The sequence below is a fragment of the Apostichopus japonicus genome, chromosome 16 (genome assembly GCF_037975245.1).
Source record: "Apostichopus japonicus isolate 1M-3 chromosome 16, ASM3797524v1, whole genome shotgun sequence".
Taxonomy (NCBI): domain Eukaryota; kingdom Metazoa; phylum Echinodermata; class Holothuroidea; order Aspidochirotida; family Stichopodidae; genus Apostichopus; species Apostichopus japonicus.
The window spans coordinates 3,974,407-3,991,761 of NC_092576.1; the positions used below are offsets into that span (position 1 = coordinate 3,974,407).

A 17,355-nucleotide genomic window follows, 5' to 3' on the forward strand; every position below is an offset into this window, starting at 1 on the left:
ACTTAAACGCTTAGTTCAACAACGTGAGTAGACAGGGATTACTTGCGGCCTTGACAAGTGTTTGCTATCGCAACTACTCACCATTGAGTTCATCATATTAGAACCGTCTCTGAATAGACACCAACCAAGAAAAGGCAATCAAAAACTGAAGAGGGATGCATTAACGATACTTAGATGCTCAATTAACTTCAACAAGTCTTTTTTAAGTTACCATTGCTTCTTATTTCCTTGTTAAGGATACACATACATACTTTTACAGTGCGTAGTACATGGTATAGCTATGCGTATATAACGATAGTCTATAGCAACGACAACTATAAGATTGTTTTTCATGGCTGAGGTATATGCAAATTTGAAATACCACACTGCTTAATCTATAGCAAATGTATAAAATTACTTTTGTTTGTTTTTAACATGCATCAATTTACATCACCGCATGCTTCAAATTGAAACTTAACCTCTACTGGTATGTATATAATAGCGGTGTTTTTAAAATGTGAGTATTAGTGTAAGTTGAACTGAGATTCAAGTAATGTGTTTCATCGACCAACCAACAAACCGACCAAAGACAATGCTTTACCTTTCTACTCTTCGCATTGGTCTGCTTTCTGTTGTGCTTTCAACAGTTTTTGCAGGAGGTAAGTATCCAGTTCTGTTCTTTAGAAAAAAATGCTTAAAGTTTTAATAAAAAATCTCGACACAATTTGGCTTGAAAGTAATTGCGACCATCAATTAGTCTGAAAGGGAATCCAAACGTGTCAGTTTTTCTTCCAGAAATTCTTTGATCAATCAATTTGATATTGACATATATTGGTCGATTTAAGATTCTACTTGATCAAGTTAATGACTCGAAAATTATTACATCGGAAATGATACCAACTGTCTGACCATTCGGTGAATTGGAAATTAACATCTCACACGATTACTTCATGCAATTCGTTTGATAAGTCAATGAACTATAGTGATGGGAAAAGTGAAATCATGGCTAATAAAACAATGAAACGAACGAAAGAAATTCGTTAATCACTATCGGATAATATCATAAGCTTCTGTTTATGAGTGATAAGTCTTCTCACTTGAGCTATAGTGATGGAAATTGAAATCATGGCTAATAAAGCAATGAAACTAACGAAAGAAATTCGTTAATTACTATCGGATAGTATCATTTTTACAGATTGCAATGAATATTGTGTGAAACCGGCTCCGGAAGGGTCATGTTGCGAACGGTTTGGTCTGAACGTTAACCGTGATTCCGATGTAGTCATCACCGCCTCAACCTCATACAGCGATGATACCGGCCCACACAGAGCCGCTCTCTTTGAAGACGATCAAGGGGGAATTTCTGGTTGGGCAGCCGCCACTAACAACGCGTAAGAAAATGAAATTTACAACATAATTATGTCAATACTGCATAATGAACATACAGTAAATTATATTTTCATAACTGCTACCATATTAAACATATCGTACAAAGGTAATGATTTTCCATTGTCGTTTAGACAACACGCTAAAATCTGATTTTGTTATAGGATATAAGGATGGATTAAGATCGCTGAGTTTAAAGTGTTCATTTGAATTAAATGATCAGAACATTTGAGATATCATTAGAACCAAGCATGTTTATTGAAGATATGGACTTGTGTGGACAAAAGTTAAGATGGAAACTGTGGCATAGCAAACACATTATGTTTTCAAGCCAAAACCGTAGTATGTAAAAATAAATCATTATGGACTCGTAAAAAATCATTCTTATTATCTTAGGATAAATGTAAATACATCAAAATCGGTATGCACTCATGAATCTATCTTAATGTTAATGTAAATTTGTAAATATCATCATGGACTCCCTTCTCAAGAATCTATCTTAGGTTAAATTTAAATATATGAAAATCCATATCTATATTATGACAAAAATGGTTCAATATTATTACTATTATTTTTTGTTGTTGCTATAGCTAAATAATTCTAAAATGTTGTCGCCTAATGCTTCTTGTAAAAAAAAATGTACAGTAAGAAAGTATGTGTTATGGTCGGTTCTCATCTGTTTCGCAGTGAGCAATGGATTCAAGTAGATTTTGGCTCCCCTCGCCAAGTGACAGGTGTCCTCCTGCAAGGGCGCGGTTTTACTCACGTCACCCAGTGGGTTACGTCATTCCGAATTCTCTTTTCCAATGACGGGGAGATTTTCTATAGTACACCGGTAAGCACTAACAGATACATGTATTTCTTATGTTCTTATCATGATGACAGTCTTAATATAAACACTGCATACGTATAGCTATTTTTATTTAAGATACATTAGAACGACAAGATAGTCCAACAGTAGTGCATGTGGTTTAAGCAAGTTTCATTTGGGCATTCTTCGTCCGTTCAAGATTCTGCTATGACTCTAGAACTGAAGAAGAACTAATATTTCGCATCCTATTAGTCATATAAGATCTGTAAAAAAATGGCATATAATCGTCTCGCAAAATAAAGCGTCCTACATTTGAATAATGTAAAATTAGCAGGAAGTGTAATGGTTATCCTTCTCTGTCGATAATTCAACTTGTGACTTCATACTTAGGTATACAATTGCTCGTCTTGAGCTTCAAAATAATATCGTACGTCATTCCGTGATGTATTTCTCTTTCACAGACTATCGAGGGAACGTTCGATAAAAGTACCATAGCTCGTCGTTACTTAGACCGACCCATTGTCGCTCGCTACTTTCGACTGAATCCTATTACCTACTTTGGTCATATTACCCTAAGGTTTGACCTTCTTGGATGTGAAGCAGGCATCTTTGGCTAGTTGTAAAACGAAATTCCCTTTGTTTGTGACACAACCGTCTCCCATACTTAGAGATATTTAAGAATGGTTGTCCTTTAATTTAACGTTAACGAAATATGTTGCTAAAATATCTTGCTTAAGCTGAAGTACACAAGACACAAACAGTTTACCTTAAGTTTCTGTTTGAGATGTTAACAAATGTGATGGTGTAAGGGTAACTGTAGCTAGATTGCATGAAGTTTACAAAATATACCGCTAATAAATATCCGAGAGATCGTATAAACGAAATTTTGTTTTAAGCTATTTTTAAGTCTAATGATTTAACTTTATGAACGTGTTACTGCCATAATTAACGTTAACGTTAGCATTTTTTAATGTAAACTGGCGATAGTAAATGTTGCATCAGTTGGTATGCACATCTTTCCGTCTGTTTGTTTGAAACACAAATTATTGATAATATTAACCTTATTTGCAGAAGAATATGTTTGTCGTTATAGATATGTAGTAAAAGCAATCAAATGAAACGCATTTGATATTCAAACTAATTATCATACGATTAATCTCTTTTTAAACTAGAAAGCATACACTGCGGGAATTTGCAGTTTGTGTATGGTTATGCTTTACGGGTACTATGTTATGAAGAAGATACTGCGCTACAATAAACACATTTTGAACTTTTTGCGCTTTCGTACGTACGTGCAAACTGTATCTACAGTGTACGCTTTATCGCAAATAAATCAGCATTTTAATATACGACCGCACAGCGCGTTTGTGGACCGAATGGGGTTGCTATGTGCTTAAACAGTAGCGCAGGCAAAATAAAGCCTGTTACTGCAAGACAAGGTAAGTGACACCCACTGTTTCAAAAAAAAAAAAAATAGTATCGAATGGTAGCAGTTGGTCAAGGCGATGATTCTGCTTCCTTTGATTGATATATCTTAGACGGTGCTTACATTGCATAATCAATTAGTACAAGTACTATATGAAGCTAAAGACATAATATTAGGCCTGGTAGGCTAGCCTATCAGTACAAAAACTATATGTAGCTATTAAATGAATATTACGGCTGTTAGCCTAGCCAGTAGCAGTAATAATACTATATATAGCTATATAACTAACATTAGGCCTGCTTTCCTAGCCTATTTGAACTAATGCAATATGTAGCTATATACCTAATATAACGGCTCGTAGCCTAGCCTATCAGTACTAATACAACATGTAGCTACCTTATATTACGGCTGGCAGCCTAGTCTATCAGTGCAAATACTATAAAATAAAATAAAACAAATAAAACAAACAAACAAATAAAACAAATCTAAATGTACTCGAACCTGGGGGATGGGGCAGATGACGGATGTGAAGGGTGGGGGAGGGGGCAGTCTTTCGAGAGAGCGCTAAAAATGAAGAGTAAACGTTTGTGTTGCCATCTATCGGTATAAGGTTCGAACATCCCGGACTCCTCATCGCTTCTATTAATTAACCTGCTGAGGCTATCCGAGCATTGAGTCACGTTGATTGCTTCTACACTGACTATACATGGCCTGCATGCAAATAGTGTGAAGGCTACGCGAAAACAGTATGAATGTAAAGGTTGCCGGTTGCCCATTTGACCTTTCCATCGATTCAATTATTAAGTTTCACTATTTCGTTTTTTCTAAAAAAAAAATGGTGAAGCTTTTGTACCAAAAAAGGAAACTTTTAGTACACGAATATCCCTATACGAAAACAACCCTTCCGTTATACCCCTCCCCTTATACCCCTCATCCAGGACGGCAATCCACCGCTATGTGCCTGAAAATGGGGACACAAATTTGACTGTGCCACCCCACCCCCTCCTCCACACCAAAAACCTGATTACTCCTCTGATGAACCGCAATAGTTCCTTCTTAAGTGCGTTAAACAGATTTTGAACCGCTCTGTTTATAATGTTACAAATAATATATATAGTTAGACAGATATGATTGTAATGACGGTACCCAATATACCATACAAGAGTCCTCAGTACTACATTAAAATAGTTGTAATTAGGCTTCTGCTGGCAATATGAGTAGTTGTCCAAGTTCATTGCGTCATAGTAGTTCTCAACCCTCCCAAGAAAGCAATCTTCAATTTCTCGTCATTATGCGGATCCTCAGCTTGTGTGTAATAAGGAAATCATTCCTCAGTCATTACCAAAGATTGGAACAAGATTCTAAGAGTATAAATGCCTGATTTAATGTTTCACTAATTCGTGGCACGGTACTTCTGACATCATCATTTATTCCGCTTGTCATGATATGGATTTGTCCAATAAAATTCACATTTCGTTACTGTTTGATTATCGTTTCTCTCAATTCAATGTACATACAATGACGTAAGCCGTAAAGTAATATTTTATTTGAAATTTCTTTTCGGGTAATATTTATCTCACCCACTGAATTCTCATACTGCATTCAAACAAGAAGATACATGAAGGCAAGATGAATGAACATTTTGCTCAGAGTTCAAACAGGCTAACAATGACCATGCTTCCTAGACAAATATCCATGTGACAATCCGGTTTGAACATTTTCACTGTAAACGTACTTCGACATAAAGGTGGCGCCCTTTCTATTAAAAAGAGCTCTGATTGAAGAACAAACAAATATTTGTTTCAAAAGATTAAATTCCTTTTGAAAGCCCCATTGACTTACATACTAAATCACAACAATAATGTGGTCTCTAAGTCCAAAAAGAGGTCTCACTATCTAAACGCTACCCATCACTGGATAGCTGACAAGTTGGTTATTCATTACATTATCAATTTTTCGTATCATTACAATTCCTTAATTTTGCAAATGAGAGCCTGAAGTTTTCGTCATTTGTAATCAAATCTCTTTCCTCAGCAGTAAACAGTTTCGTACGATGCTCCTGGAAGGCCTGACGGGGTCTAACATTGTCCCATTTGACGCAATATTCGCACCACATGTACTTTTATTCATACCTTTTTAACATGCAAGCCACACAAAAACAAATCCTGATTGATATCACATCAAAAAAGAGGTTCTCCGTCTTCTTTTCGGCCCTTTATTAGATATATACTCTGGAAAATATGTGTAGGTAAAGTAAATCAGTATTGTGAACGGATCATGGACCCATGGGAACTAATTATATGGGCTATAAACTGTTGTTGATGTCTTTTCTTTATTGTGAATACGGTCCTGTAGTTTAATTCACATTGAGATCTGAGAGTGCAAACATTTGATCTTTTATTTTTTACCTGGTTGTTCGAATTTACTTATTTTTTGTTTTATTCTCAGTCGCTTGATAATTTCAAATATAAGCTTACATTGGTTTTGTAGTGCTCACTTCAAGACTGCTCCTTTATGTTATGTTATTATTGGTAAAATCATTCCATTATTATTAATTTCAATATTGCTTGTCCAGAACGTTTCTGGAAATATTCATATACTACGATGTGCATTAAATATAACCCCCTATGCAATAATGGCATTGTGCTCTGCATTTGTATAACCTATCTCCTTTAGTTAAATTTTTAAAGGGATATTGTGTTGTGGCTGAACAATATTTCTCACCAAAAATATACTGGCAGAATTTGAATATTATAAATGCTAAGACACGTTTGTAGACTAACGGGATCTGACAAGAACTAATTTATAATATTATCATAATTGCAATTCAACGGAAAACCTTTTTGTCTTACTTCTCTAATAACATGGTTTGGGGTATTTATATTGCAACAGCTGTTTCTGGTTAAATCGCAGAAGTCTAGTGCAATGAAGTCATCGAAGCCTCAATGTGTTTTGCATTCTGGTTTAGTATGCGCTTGTAATTCCTTGCAATGTATCACACAATCAGCAACGACCGCTTTGATCGGATAACCTTGCCATACTATACAAACATATTATATAACAACTATGGATCAATGGCTGAACTGAGATAATTACTAGAGGAACTATATCACAAGAGAGTGAGCAATATTAATTATATAACCAGGTTCGTCTATGCAACCACTGAGCGAATTTAGTCTCCCAATAATGATAAAACACATTGTTTGTCACTTTTGCAGTGCATGTAGTACTCACAAACTACACATAAATGACAAAAAACACCTTCAAAAATCGACCGAAATGTGGTAAAGATGGAGACGGTGGTATCAGCGAGTTTTAAAAGCTACTATTTTAGTAGTAAACATTCCAATAATGTTATGTGTTGCCGTGTGCTATTAAATGGCGATAGATCAGTTTCGCGCTATTAATTTACTAGCGGGCATTTCCATTCAAAGACGACATGAAGTACATTACGACAGAACTTTTGGTTCTGTCGAAATACTGTTAAACAGAATATAAAATTCATAAAATGTGCCCAAAAAAAGTTAAATGTTTAGATTAAAACGAAGACGGCTGTAGCACTTTTATACTATCAGTACTTCCTTCAATCTCAAAGTGATGGCATGCTAATGTTAGAAATACCACCTTCATTTTGCTAAAGCAAGTATAAAGTATCAAACATGTGTTGCAGTTGGGTTAAATTACCAGCTTGAACGTGGAGATTTATTACACAGGAAAGTAATAGAATTCATTTTCGAAAGTTGAAACTTTATATATACATTATTCTGTGTGATATTAATACAATGTATGAGACCTTGTAAAAGTTAAATCTCAATTTCGTGTCTACAGTTAATTTGAATATAAACAGATTATCAACTCACAGATCTGTTAAACTCCATAACGTCACTAAGGGCAAGATATTCTCCAGATATCCCTGGGAGGTAATGACCTATGATACTTACTTCCCAGATATCCCTGTGACATTGAGCGACCACGAATGTGGGCGAAGCCCGTAAGGGCCAATGGATTACAACCTCCACGCCGGGTGGCTTTTGGGATGACTTTTGTACGAGTGAGCACAGTTTGTGTGTGTTCATTGCCGTTGCATAATGTATTGGCTACTTATTTCCACAAAATATTTAGGTTCAAGAAAGACACACTACATAAGTAGCCAAATTAATCATATCGAAAGGTATAGCTTAGCGCAAGACTGTATTTAAACTTATAATGCATTTAAACTGATCCATCAAACAACTAAGGCTCAATGTAAACAATTATGACAGTCACAGTTATAACATCAGTGCGGTCTGCCTTCTTTTACGACATTAATAACACTATTACTAATTTTTACGTTGATGCCTGTCCATAAATATACATTGACAAAACTCAGAACAATTGGAGCTAGTTTACAATTTTGAAACAATTTCCTGTGACATTGAAAGCAGCTCAGTCAAATTTGGATACCGTTTTATTCATACAAAAATGTGGTATCAACATGAATAGTTAAGTTTTACTTAATAAAAAGTGTAGTAAAAATTACAAAAATTTGAGTATTAATTTGGTGTTTTAACTGTGTGTACTATAAGACTGTAAAAGGTTTCTGGGACGACAAATGTAAAAGTTGAATCGAAGTTCTTAAAATACTCTTCCATGAATCTACATTTGGTGGCAAAATCGAGATGATTGCCATAGTGTTGTGATCAATTACAATGTTATATCGAGTAACACTCAGCTGGATTAGCAAATGGTCGAACAAAAAAGGTGACTTAGGATATTTTTTGTCTTCTTTCCATTAGTTACATCAATAACGTGTAACAAATCATACGGTTGAATGTACGCAAAATTTGCATGCTGATAATTGGATACAACGCTGTTTGTTAAAAAAAGTGGTGTTTCTGTTATTATTTTGAAAATACTTTATATATTTTCATGGCTATTTCTGAGAGCCTTGTGAAATCAAAGGAATGGTTTTGATATTTTGATGCAATGAACTAATCAGCTTTTACACGCATTTAGTTTGCCATTTTTGTTATGTTCCAAAAATAATTATTTGTTGTTTTCTGTTTTTCATATGTTGAAAATAAAGGAAACCTGTAAACAACGTATTTATTTTGTCGTTATAACTTAAACGCTTAGTTCAATAACGTGAGTAGACAGGGATTACTTGCGGCCCTGACAAGTGTTTGCTATCGCAACTACTCACCATTGAGTTCATCATATTAGAACCGTCTCTGAATAGACACCAACAAAAAAGGGCAAACAAAAACTGAAGAGGGATGCATTAACGATACTTAAATGCTCAATTAACTTCAACAAGTATTTTTTTCAGTTACCATTGCTTCTTATTTCCTTGTTAAGGATACACATAGATAGTTTTACAGTGCGTAGTACATGGTATAGCTATGCGTATATAACAATAGTCTAGCAACGACAACTATAAGATTGTTTTTCATGGCTGAGGTATATGCAAATTTGAAATACCACACTGCTTAATCTATAGCAAATGTATAAAATTACTTTTGTTTGTTTTTAACACGCATCAATTTACATCACCGCATGTCTTAAATTGAAACTTAACCTGTACTAGTATGTATATAATAGCGGTGTTTTTAAAATGTGAGCATTAGTTTAAGTTGAACTGAGATTCAAGTAAAGTGTTTCATCGTCCAACCAACAAACCGACCAAAGACAATGCTTTACCTTTCTACTCTGCGTATTGGTCTGCTTTCTGTTGTGCTTTCAACAGTTTTTGCAGGAGGTAAGTATCCAGTTATGTTCTTTAGCCCAAAAAATGTTTAAAGTTTTAATAAAAAAATATCGACACAATTTGGCTTGAAACTAATTGCGACCATCAATTAGTCTGAAAGGGAATCCAAACGTATCAGTTCAAGGGCGTAGGAACGGGGGGGGGGGCTGGGGGGGCGCTAGCCCCCAGTAAAATATATGGGGGCGGAAGTATCATTCCGCCCCCCCCCCCGCTCCGCAAGTCAGAAAACCCCTTTTTCATTTCCAAATGAGAAAAAAATCTCATTTGGAGCACCAAATTGCATTTAAGGCCAGGTGAAAATGCAAAATTCTTTACAAAATGGAATGGGAGTTGAAGTGTGCTATATTGCACCAAATTGCATCTGAGGCCACCTGGAAATGCAAAAAAATTCCAAAGGGGAGGGGAAACCCCTCCCCTTAGAGCCCTCCCCCAGGCCGGCCATCAGTCTTCAGCCCCCCACTCAAAAGTACCTTCCTACGCCACTATATCAGTTGTTTTCGTCCAGAAATTCTTTAATCAATCACTTTGATATTGACATATATTGGTCGATTTAAGATTCTACTTGATCAAGTTAATGACTCGAAAAGTATTACATCGGAAATGATACCAACTGTCTGACCATTCGGTGAATTGGAAATTAACGTCTCACACGATTACTTCATGCAATTCGTTTGATAAGTCAATGAACTATAGTGATGGGAAAAGTGAATCATGGCTAATAAAACAATGAAACGAACGAAAGAAATTCGTTAATCACTATCGGATAGTATCATTTTTACAGATTGCAATGAATATTGTGTGAAACCGGCTCCGGAAGGGTCATGTTGCGAACGGTTTGGTCTGAACGTTAACCGTGATTCAGATGTAGTCATCACCGCCTCAACCTCATACAGCGATGATACCGGCCCACACAGAGCCGCTCTCTTTGAAGACGATCAAGGGGGAATTTCTGGTTGGGCAGCCGCCACTAACAACGCGTAAGAAAATGAAATTTACAACATAATTATGTCAATACTGCATAATGAACATACAGTAAATTATATTTTCAAAACTGCTACCATATTAAACATATCGTACAAAGGTAATGATTTTCCATTGTCGTTTAGACAACACGCTAAAATCTGATTTTGTTATAGGATATAAGGATGGATTAAGATCGCTGAGTTTAAAGTGTTCAGTTGAATTAAATGGTCAGAACATTTGAGATAACATTAGAACCAAGCATGTTTATTGAAGATATGGACTTGTGTGGACAAAAGTTAAGATGGAAACTGTGGCATAGCAAACACATTATGTTTTCAAGCCAAAACCGTAGTATGTAAAAATAAATCATTATGGACTCGTAAAAAAGCATTCTTATTATCTTAGGATAAATGTAAATACATCAAAATCGGTATGCACTCATGAATCTATCTTAATGTTAATGTAAATTTGTAAATATCATCATGGACTCCCTACTCAAGAATCTATCTTAGGTTAAATTTAAATATATGAAAATCCAAATCTTTATTATGACGAAAATGATTCAATATTATTATTATGATTTTTTTCTGTTGCTATAGCTAAATAATTCTAAAATGTTGTCGTCTAATGCTTCCCGTAAAAAAAAATGTACAGTAAGAAAGTATGTGTTATGGTCGGTTCTCATCTGTTTCGCAGTGAGCAATGGATTCAAGTAGATTTTGGCTCCCCTCGCCAAGTGACAGGTGTCCTCCTGCAAGGGCGCGGTTTTACTCACGTCACCCAGTGGGTTACGTCATTCCGAATTCTCTTTTCCAATGACGAGGAGATTTTCTATAGCACACCGGTAAGCACTAACAGATACATGTATTTCTTATGTTCTTATCATGATGACAGTCTTAATATAAACACTGCATACGTATAGCTATTTTTATTTGAGATACATTAGAACGACAAGATAGTCCAACAGTAGTGCATGTGGTTTAAGCAAGTTTTCATTTGGGCATTCTTCGTCCGTTTAAGATTCTGCTATGACTCTAGAACTGAAGAAGAACTAATATTTCGCATCCTATTAGTCATATAAGATCTGTAAAACAAGAGCATCAATGATGCAGTATCTCAATACTGGAAGTTTTAATTTTGATTCCTAATTTCAAATCTTTGCTCTGTCTCTACAATTATCAATATCAATCATGGTACAACAAATATATAACTTGCATTTTTGCTACTTTGCCACGAATAGTCTCTGCAGGTTACACTTTATCCTGCTAGTCTTGCCTTTAGCGCTTATTGCCTGTTAGTCGAAAGAACGACGTTGCAAGGTTTAGTAATGTCATAGAATATTTAAGAACTTGTTTTTCATGTGGTATCCTTCATCTTAGGTCAGTCTCTGTTGGACTTTTTGGTCATATAGTTTGATGTCAATGACAACAGCCAAATTAGAAGAGGCGAACAACTCGACCATATTCTTGATGCCTGCCTTGAGAGCTAGGCCTATTGACCTACTGTATGTTAATGTAGACTGTAGTGGTGACTACCATCAAAACTGTGTCCACTTCTAGATATCAAAACAACCCACATTTTTCCATCTCAATTTTTCGGACATGAAGATTTCATGGATTTATGACTTGGAAAAAATAATGTAAAAGAAGATTACAAGTTTTTATATGCAAGTGATGGGTGGCCTCCTCTTCCCCTTATAGCCACCTCAGTTCCTCTCCATTTTGTTATTTTATTTTAATTCTTTGTACATTTGATGTCAAACATTACAGGTTCAAAAGAAAGCTAAACATACTTCTTATAACCTTATACATCTTAGGCCTATATCCTTATAAATAAAACATAACCTTATACAATTTTTATTGTCTTATCAAAGTTGTGATGCTATGGCCGGCTCCTCTTTTATACGTGCCCATCAAACAAACTTACCCTGGTCCTTCCTAGGAAAAGCTGTCTGAACACCAGTACAATGCTAATGTGGCTATCACTGAAAGCCTAATAGGCCTAGTGGCCTATATATATATATATATATATATATATATATATATTTTTTTTTTTAAATTGCACTAGGCCTACAGTAAATAGCCTTCAGAAATACAAGAATGTGTATACGTAATTATACAAAATACATGAAGGGCAATAAAACAAACTTATCATGGCCCTTGCTCTGAAAAGCTACCTGAACACCATTATAGTGTTCAACCGATTATGCATAACAGAAAATACCGATTACTGATTATTTTTTCATAATCGTACCGATTCCGATTATTTGAAAATGAGAAAATATCCCGTTTATACGAAATCGGCAATAAAGTTTGACAGAAACAATTATTGTTGTGATTTTTCCCAGTTTCCTTTTGCTTCGTTGTTGTACAAGGCTCTAAGGTACCATTTTGTATGTACCAAATTACCTCTGGAGTTTCTCGGAAAGATTTTTTTTTTTTAAATTTCCAAAATACGGAGATATGACATCCTACCTAGTCAGCACTGTGCTAAGCGAATGGCCTAACCACCTCGACGTAAATGTCACCTGTTAATGGCTTGAAATGGGCTACGAATAGTTACTCAAAATATCCATCTCAAAAAGTATCTCAGACAAACCATCCATCTGCAATCTTTACCAAAGTGTAAATTTTAATGACATATTGCCTTCATTCCGACAATATTTTGTACTTATTTTCAGTATTATACCGTTTATGAACAAATAGAAATGTTACGAACTTGAAGTTAAACATACCTATTCGTTACCTATATAACTCCATTCAGGTTCAATTAGAATGTGTAAGCTTAGGCCAATCAAACTGAAAAGCAAATTGTACCATCGTAACTTGTTTAAAATTACTCTAAAATGTAATACCAGATTGATGTAAAGAAATAATAACAACTAGAAACTACTCCAATATAAAATATAACATTCCCTCTATAAGACATATCACTTACATTACCTTCCAAACAAATGCCGATTTCCAGCAAATTGAAAGTTGTAAACTAAGCTACGCAATTTTTTTTTTTTTTTTTTTTTGCAAACCGATGGTTAGGCTACATTTCCCATTGACTTAGTGTGGTTGTTAGGCTAACATGTGGTCGAAGATTGCAGTTTCCGTGGATATTTTTAGTTTTTATTTGCGACACAACTAGAGCGAATAAACAGATGTCAAGTTTAGATTTCCATGCAGTTGATTTAGTGTGAAGTAAGGCTACTATGTGGTCGGAGATTTGTGAGGATTTTAGGTTATTTTCGCTGGTACTGCAGGCCGTAATTTACCACGGGAAGTTCCCGGTGATTGTGCGCGACCCTCTCGCACTGCTTCAAATTTTGATGCGGGGTGAGAAAACTGCGCGATTCGCGATGCAACTGCAATTCCTAGCTAAAGCAAACGCATGTCACAATTAATTTTACACAGACACCTGATATAAAGAGGGCGATTTTTTTATATTTCATTTTTCTTTTTCGCACTCGTAATTGTGCTTTAGGAGGGCTTTTTAGCACTTGCGAGGGCGAATCGCCCGTTGCCCCCGCTTATTTCCTACCCTGTCCAGCACATTCCTGAATTCGCGAAATTGCTATTGCTGCTATGCTTACTGTGCCAAGAAATATGCAGCCAATAACCACGAAGGAAGCAAAATCGGCGACCCTGGCAGCCTAATTTGATGAAAGTATACACTGTGAAAGACGTATAGGGGGTGCCTTTTTTTAATATTTCGTAGTAAAAGAACAAACCTAATTCATCAGTTGATATTTTCAACTTCCATATGTTTTTGAATAATGATATTTTCACCTTCCATATGTTTTTGAATAATCGGTATGACATAACTGGTATTCCACGTAATTTTTACCGATACCGATTATGTACCGATTATGCAATATTCGTACCGATTCCGATTCCGATTAGGTTAATCGGTTGAACACTACACCAGTACTATCCTTAAATGGATGTTACGTAGAATTCAGCAGTACAGAATGTAATTAGCATGCAATACACTAACACCTCGCGTACCTAACTACAGAACAGAAAATTGTTCGCGAGGGTAGCCATTTTCGTATATCTAACATGTAGCTGTTATGAGTCATAGCCAATCTGCTACAAAACAGACTTGGGGGCGGGGCTTAATCATCAAAAACGGACCTTTTTACTAAAAGTAGGGGCGGCAGCTCAGTGTTGTTTTAAGAAAGAAAAATCATTTAAACATCAAATCAAGCAAATAAAAGCCATTAAATGTCATATACATGTAGTAAAATTCTTATTTATACCTACCTGTAAACAACAAATGGAAGTTTAAAATTTTAATAAAATATATAATACATAGGACCCTATTTTAGACGATACCACTGTTGAAAGACAGTTCTATTTCTATTCTCTTTCATAAAACATAAGTTTTGGAGCGTGTGCAAAACAGGTGTGACAAAGTGTGTTTTCAGTCCAAATTGGCCCGATTTGGACATAAATCGGTGAAAAAGTCACAGAATGAGATACAATTCTGGAATAAAAAATAGTAACTTTTGTTGGTCTATATGATATATTCTTGCTCTGGAAATTCCAGAGAAAAAGAACTTTGTTTGAAGACGCTGAAAAATTTTTAAGAGAAGAGAAAGTCCCACTTACTGTTACAATATCTCTATACATGTAATGTATTGAGATAAAAATGGCATATAATCGTCTCGCAAAATAAAGCGTCCTACATTTGAATAATGTAAAATTAGTAGGAAGTGTAATGGTTATCCTTCTCCGTCGATAATTCAACTTGTGACTTCATACTTAGGTATACAATTGCTCGTCTTGAGCTTCAAAATAATATCGTACGTCATTCCGTGATGTATTTCTCTTTCACAGACTATCGAGGGAACATTCGATCGACACACCGTAGCTCGTCGTTACTTAGACCGACCCATTGTCGCTCGCTACGTTCGACTGAATCCTGTTACCTACTTTGGTCATATTACCCTAAGGTTTGACCTTCTTGGATGTGAAGCAGGCATCATTGGCTAGTTGTAAAACGAAATTCTCTTTGTTTGTGACACAACCGTCTTCCATAGAATGATTGTCCTTAAATATAACGTTAACGAAAAATGTTGCTAAAATATGTTTCTAAAGCTAAAGTACACAAGACACAAACAGTTTACTTTAAGTTTCTGTTTGAGATGTTAACAAATGTGATGGTGTTAGGGTAACTGTAGCTAGATTGCATGAAGTTTACAAAATATACCGCTAATAAATACCCGAGAGATCGTATAAACGAAATTTTGTTTTGAGCTATTTTTGAGTCTAATGATTTAACTTTATGAACGTTATCATTTTTAAGATAAACTGGCGATAGTAAATGTTGCATCAGTTGGTATGCACATCTTACCGTCGGTTTGTTTGAAACACAAATTATTGATAATATTAACCTTATTTGTACAGGAATATGTTTCTCGTTATAGATATGTAGTAAAAGCAATCAAATGAAACGCATTTGCAATTCAAACTAATTATCATACGGTTTATCTCTTTTTTAACTAGAAAGCATACATTGCGGGAATTTGCAGTTTGTGTATAGTTATGCTATACGGGTACTATGTTATGGAGACTACAATACTGCGCTACAATAAATACATTTTGAACTTTTTGCGCTTTCGTACGTACGTGCAAACAGTATCTACAGTGTACGCTTTATCGCAAATAAATCAGCATTTTAATATACGACCGCACAGCGCGTTTGTGGACCGAATGGGGTTGCTATTTGCTTAATTTAAACAGTATAGCGCAGGCAAAATAAAGCATGTTACTGCAAGACAAGGTAAGTGACACCCACTGTTTAAAAAAAAAAAAAATAGTATCGAATGGTAGCAGTTGGTCAAGGCGATGATTCTTTTTCCTTTGATTGATATATCTTAGACGGTGCTTACATTGCATAATCAATTAGTACAAGTACTATATGAAGCTAAAGACATAATATTAGGCCTGGAAGGCTAGCCTATCAGTAAAAAAAATATATGTAGCTATAAAATTAATATTACGGCTGTTAGTCTAGCCAGTAGCAGTAATACTACAATATATAGCTATATACCTAACATTAGGCCTGCTATCCTAGCCTATTTGAACTAATGCAATATGTAGCTATATACCTAATATAACCGCTCGTAGCCTAGCCTATCAGTACTAATACAACATGTACCTTATATTACGGCTGGCAGCCTAGCCTATCAGTGCAAATACTATAAAATAAAATAAAACAAATAAAAAAAAAACAAAAACAAAAACAAATCTAAGTGTACTCGAACCTGGGGGATGGGGCAGATGATGGATGTGAAGGATGGGGGGAGGGGGGGGGGCAGTCTTTGGAGAGAGCTCTAAAAATGAAGAGTAAACGTTTCTGTTGTCATCTATCGGTATAAGGTTCGAACATCCCGGACTCCCCTTGCCTCTATTAATTAACCTGCTGAGGCTATCCGAGCATTGAGTCACGTTGATTGCTACTACACTGACTATACATGGGCTGCCTGCATGCAAATAGTGTGAAGGCTACGCGAAAACAGTATGAATGTAAAGGTTGCTGGTTGCCTATTTGACCTTTCTATTGATTCAATTCTTAAGTTTCACTATTTCGTTTAAAAAAAAAAAAAATGGTGAAGTTTTTGTATCAAAAAAAGAAACACGAAAATCCCTATACGAAAAACAACCCTTCCGTTATACCCCTCCCCTTATACCCCTCATCCAGGACGGAAATCCACCGCAATGTGCCTAAAAATGGGAACACAAATTTGACTGATGAACCGCAATACAATAGTTCTTATTAAGTGCGTTAAACAGACTTTGAACCGCTCTGTTTATAATGTTACAAATAATATATATAGTAAGACAAATATGATTGTAATGACGGTACCCAATATACCATACAAGAGTCCTCAGCACTACATTAAAATAATTGTAATTAGGCTTCTGCTGGCAATATGAGTAGTTGTCCAAATTCATTGCGTCATAGTAGTTCTCAACCCTCCCAAGAAAATTATGCGGATCCTCAGTTTGTGTTATAAGGTTCCTCAGTCTTTACCAATGGTTGGAACAA

The 17,355-nt window shown here is 35.5% G+C and overlaps 2 protein-coding genes across 2 annotated transcripts; both read left to right on the forward strand.

The window, feature by feature from the left end:
- The first annotated feature begins 494 nt into the window (after positions 1-494).
- On the forward strand, positions 495-3,060 carry LOC139982009 (lactadherin-like). Its single transcript, XM_071994507.1, has 4 exons — positions 495-638; positions 1,175-1,370; positions 2,053-2,200; positions 2,638-3,060. Exons 1-4 carry the CDS (start codon positions 533-535, stop codon positions 2,791-2,793), a joined length of 606 nt encoding a protein of 201 aa, XP_071850608.1. The 5' UTR covers positions 495-532; the 3' UTR covers positions 2,794-3,060.
- A 6,123-nt stretch (positions 3,061-9,183) lies between these two features.
- LOC139982019 (lactadherin-like) lies at positions 9,184-15,548 on the forward strand. The gene is made up of 4 exons (XM_071994521.1): positions 9,184-9,339; positions 10,130-10,325; positions 11,008-11,155; positions 15,141-15,548. The coding sequence occupies exons 1-4, from the start codon at positions 9,273-9,275 to the stop codon at positions 15,294-15,296; spliced, it is 567 nt and encodes a 188-aa protein (XP_071850622.1). The 5' UTR covers positions 9,184-9,272; the 3' UTR covers positions 15,297-15,548.
- Positions 15,549-17,355: the final 1,807 nt, after the last annotated feature.

What these genes read in the sequence shown, in the direction of transcription:
- LOC139982009 (XM_071994507.1), top strand. Translation starts at nt 533, where the DNA reads ATGTGTTTCATCGACCAACCAACAAACCGACCAAAGACAATGCTTTAC. An exon ending in TTCAACAGTTTTTGCAGGAG is followed by an intron (nt 639 to 1,174) that starts GTAAGTATCCAG and finishes TCATTTTTACAG; the next exon opens with ATTGCAATGAATATTGTGTG. An exon ending in AGATTTTCTATAGTACACCG is followed by an intron (nt 2,201 to 2,637) that starts GTAAGCACTAAC and finishes TCTCTTTCACAG; the next exon opens with ACTATCGAGGGAACGTTCGA.
- LOC139982019 (XM_071994521.1), top strand. Translation starts at nt 9,273, where the DNA reads ATGCTTTACCTTTCTACTCTGCGTATTGGTCTGCTTTCTGTTGTGCTT. An exon ending in TTCAACAGTTTTTGCAGGAG is followed by an intron (nt 9,340 to 10,129) that starts GTAAGTATCCAG and finishes TCATTTTTACAG; the next exon opens with ATTGCAATGAATATTGTGTG. An exon ending in GCAGCCGCCACTAACAACGC is followed by an intron (nt 10,326 to 11,007) that starts GTAAGAAAATGA and finishes TCTGTTTCGCAG; the next exon opens with TGAGCAATGGATTCAAGTAG.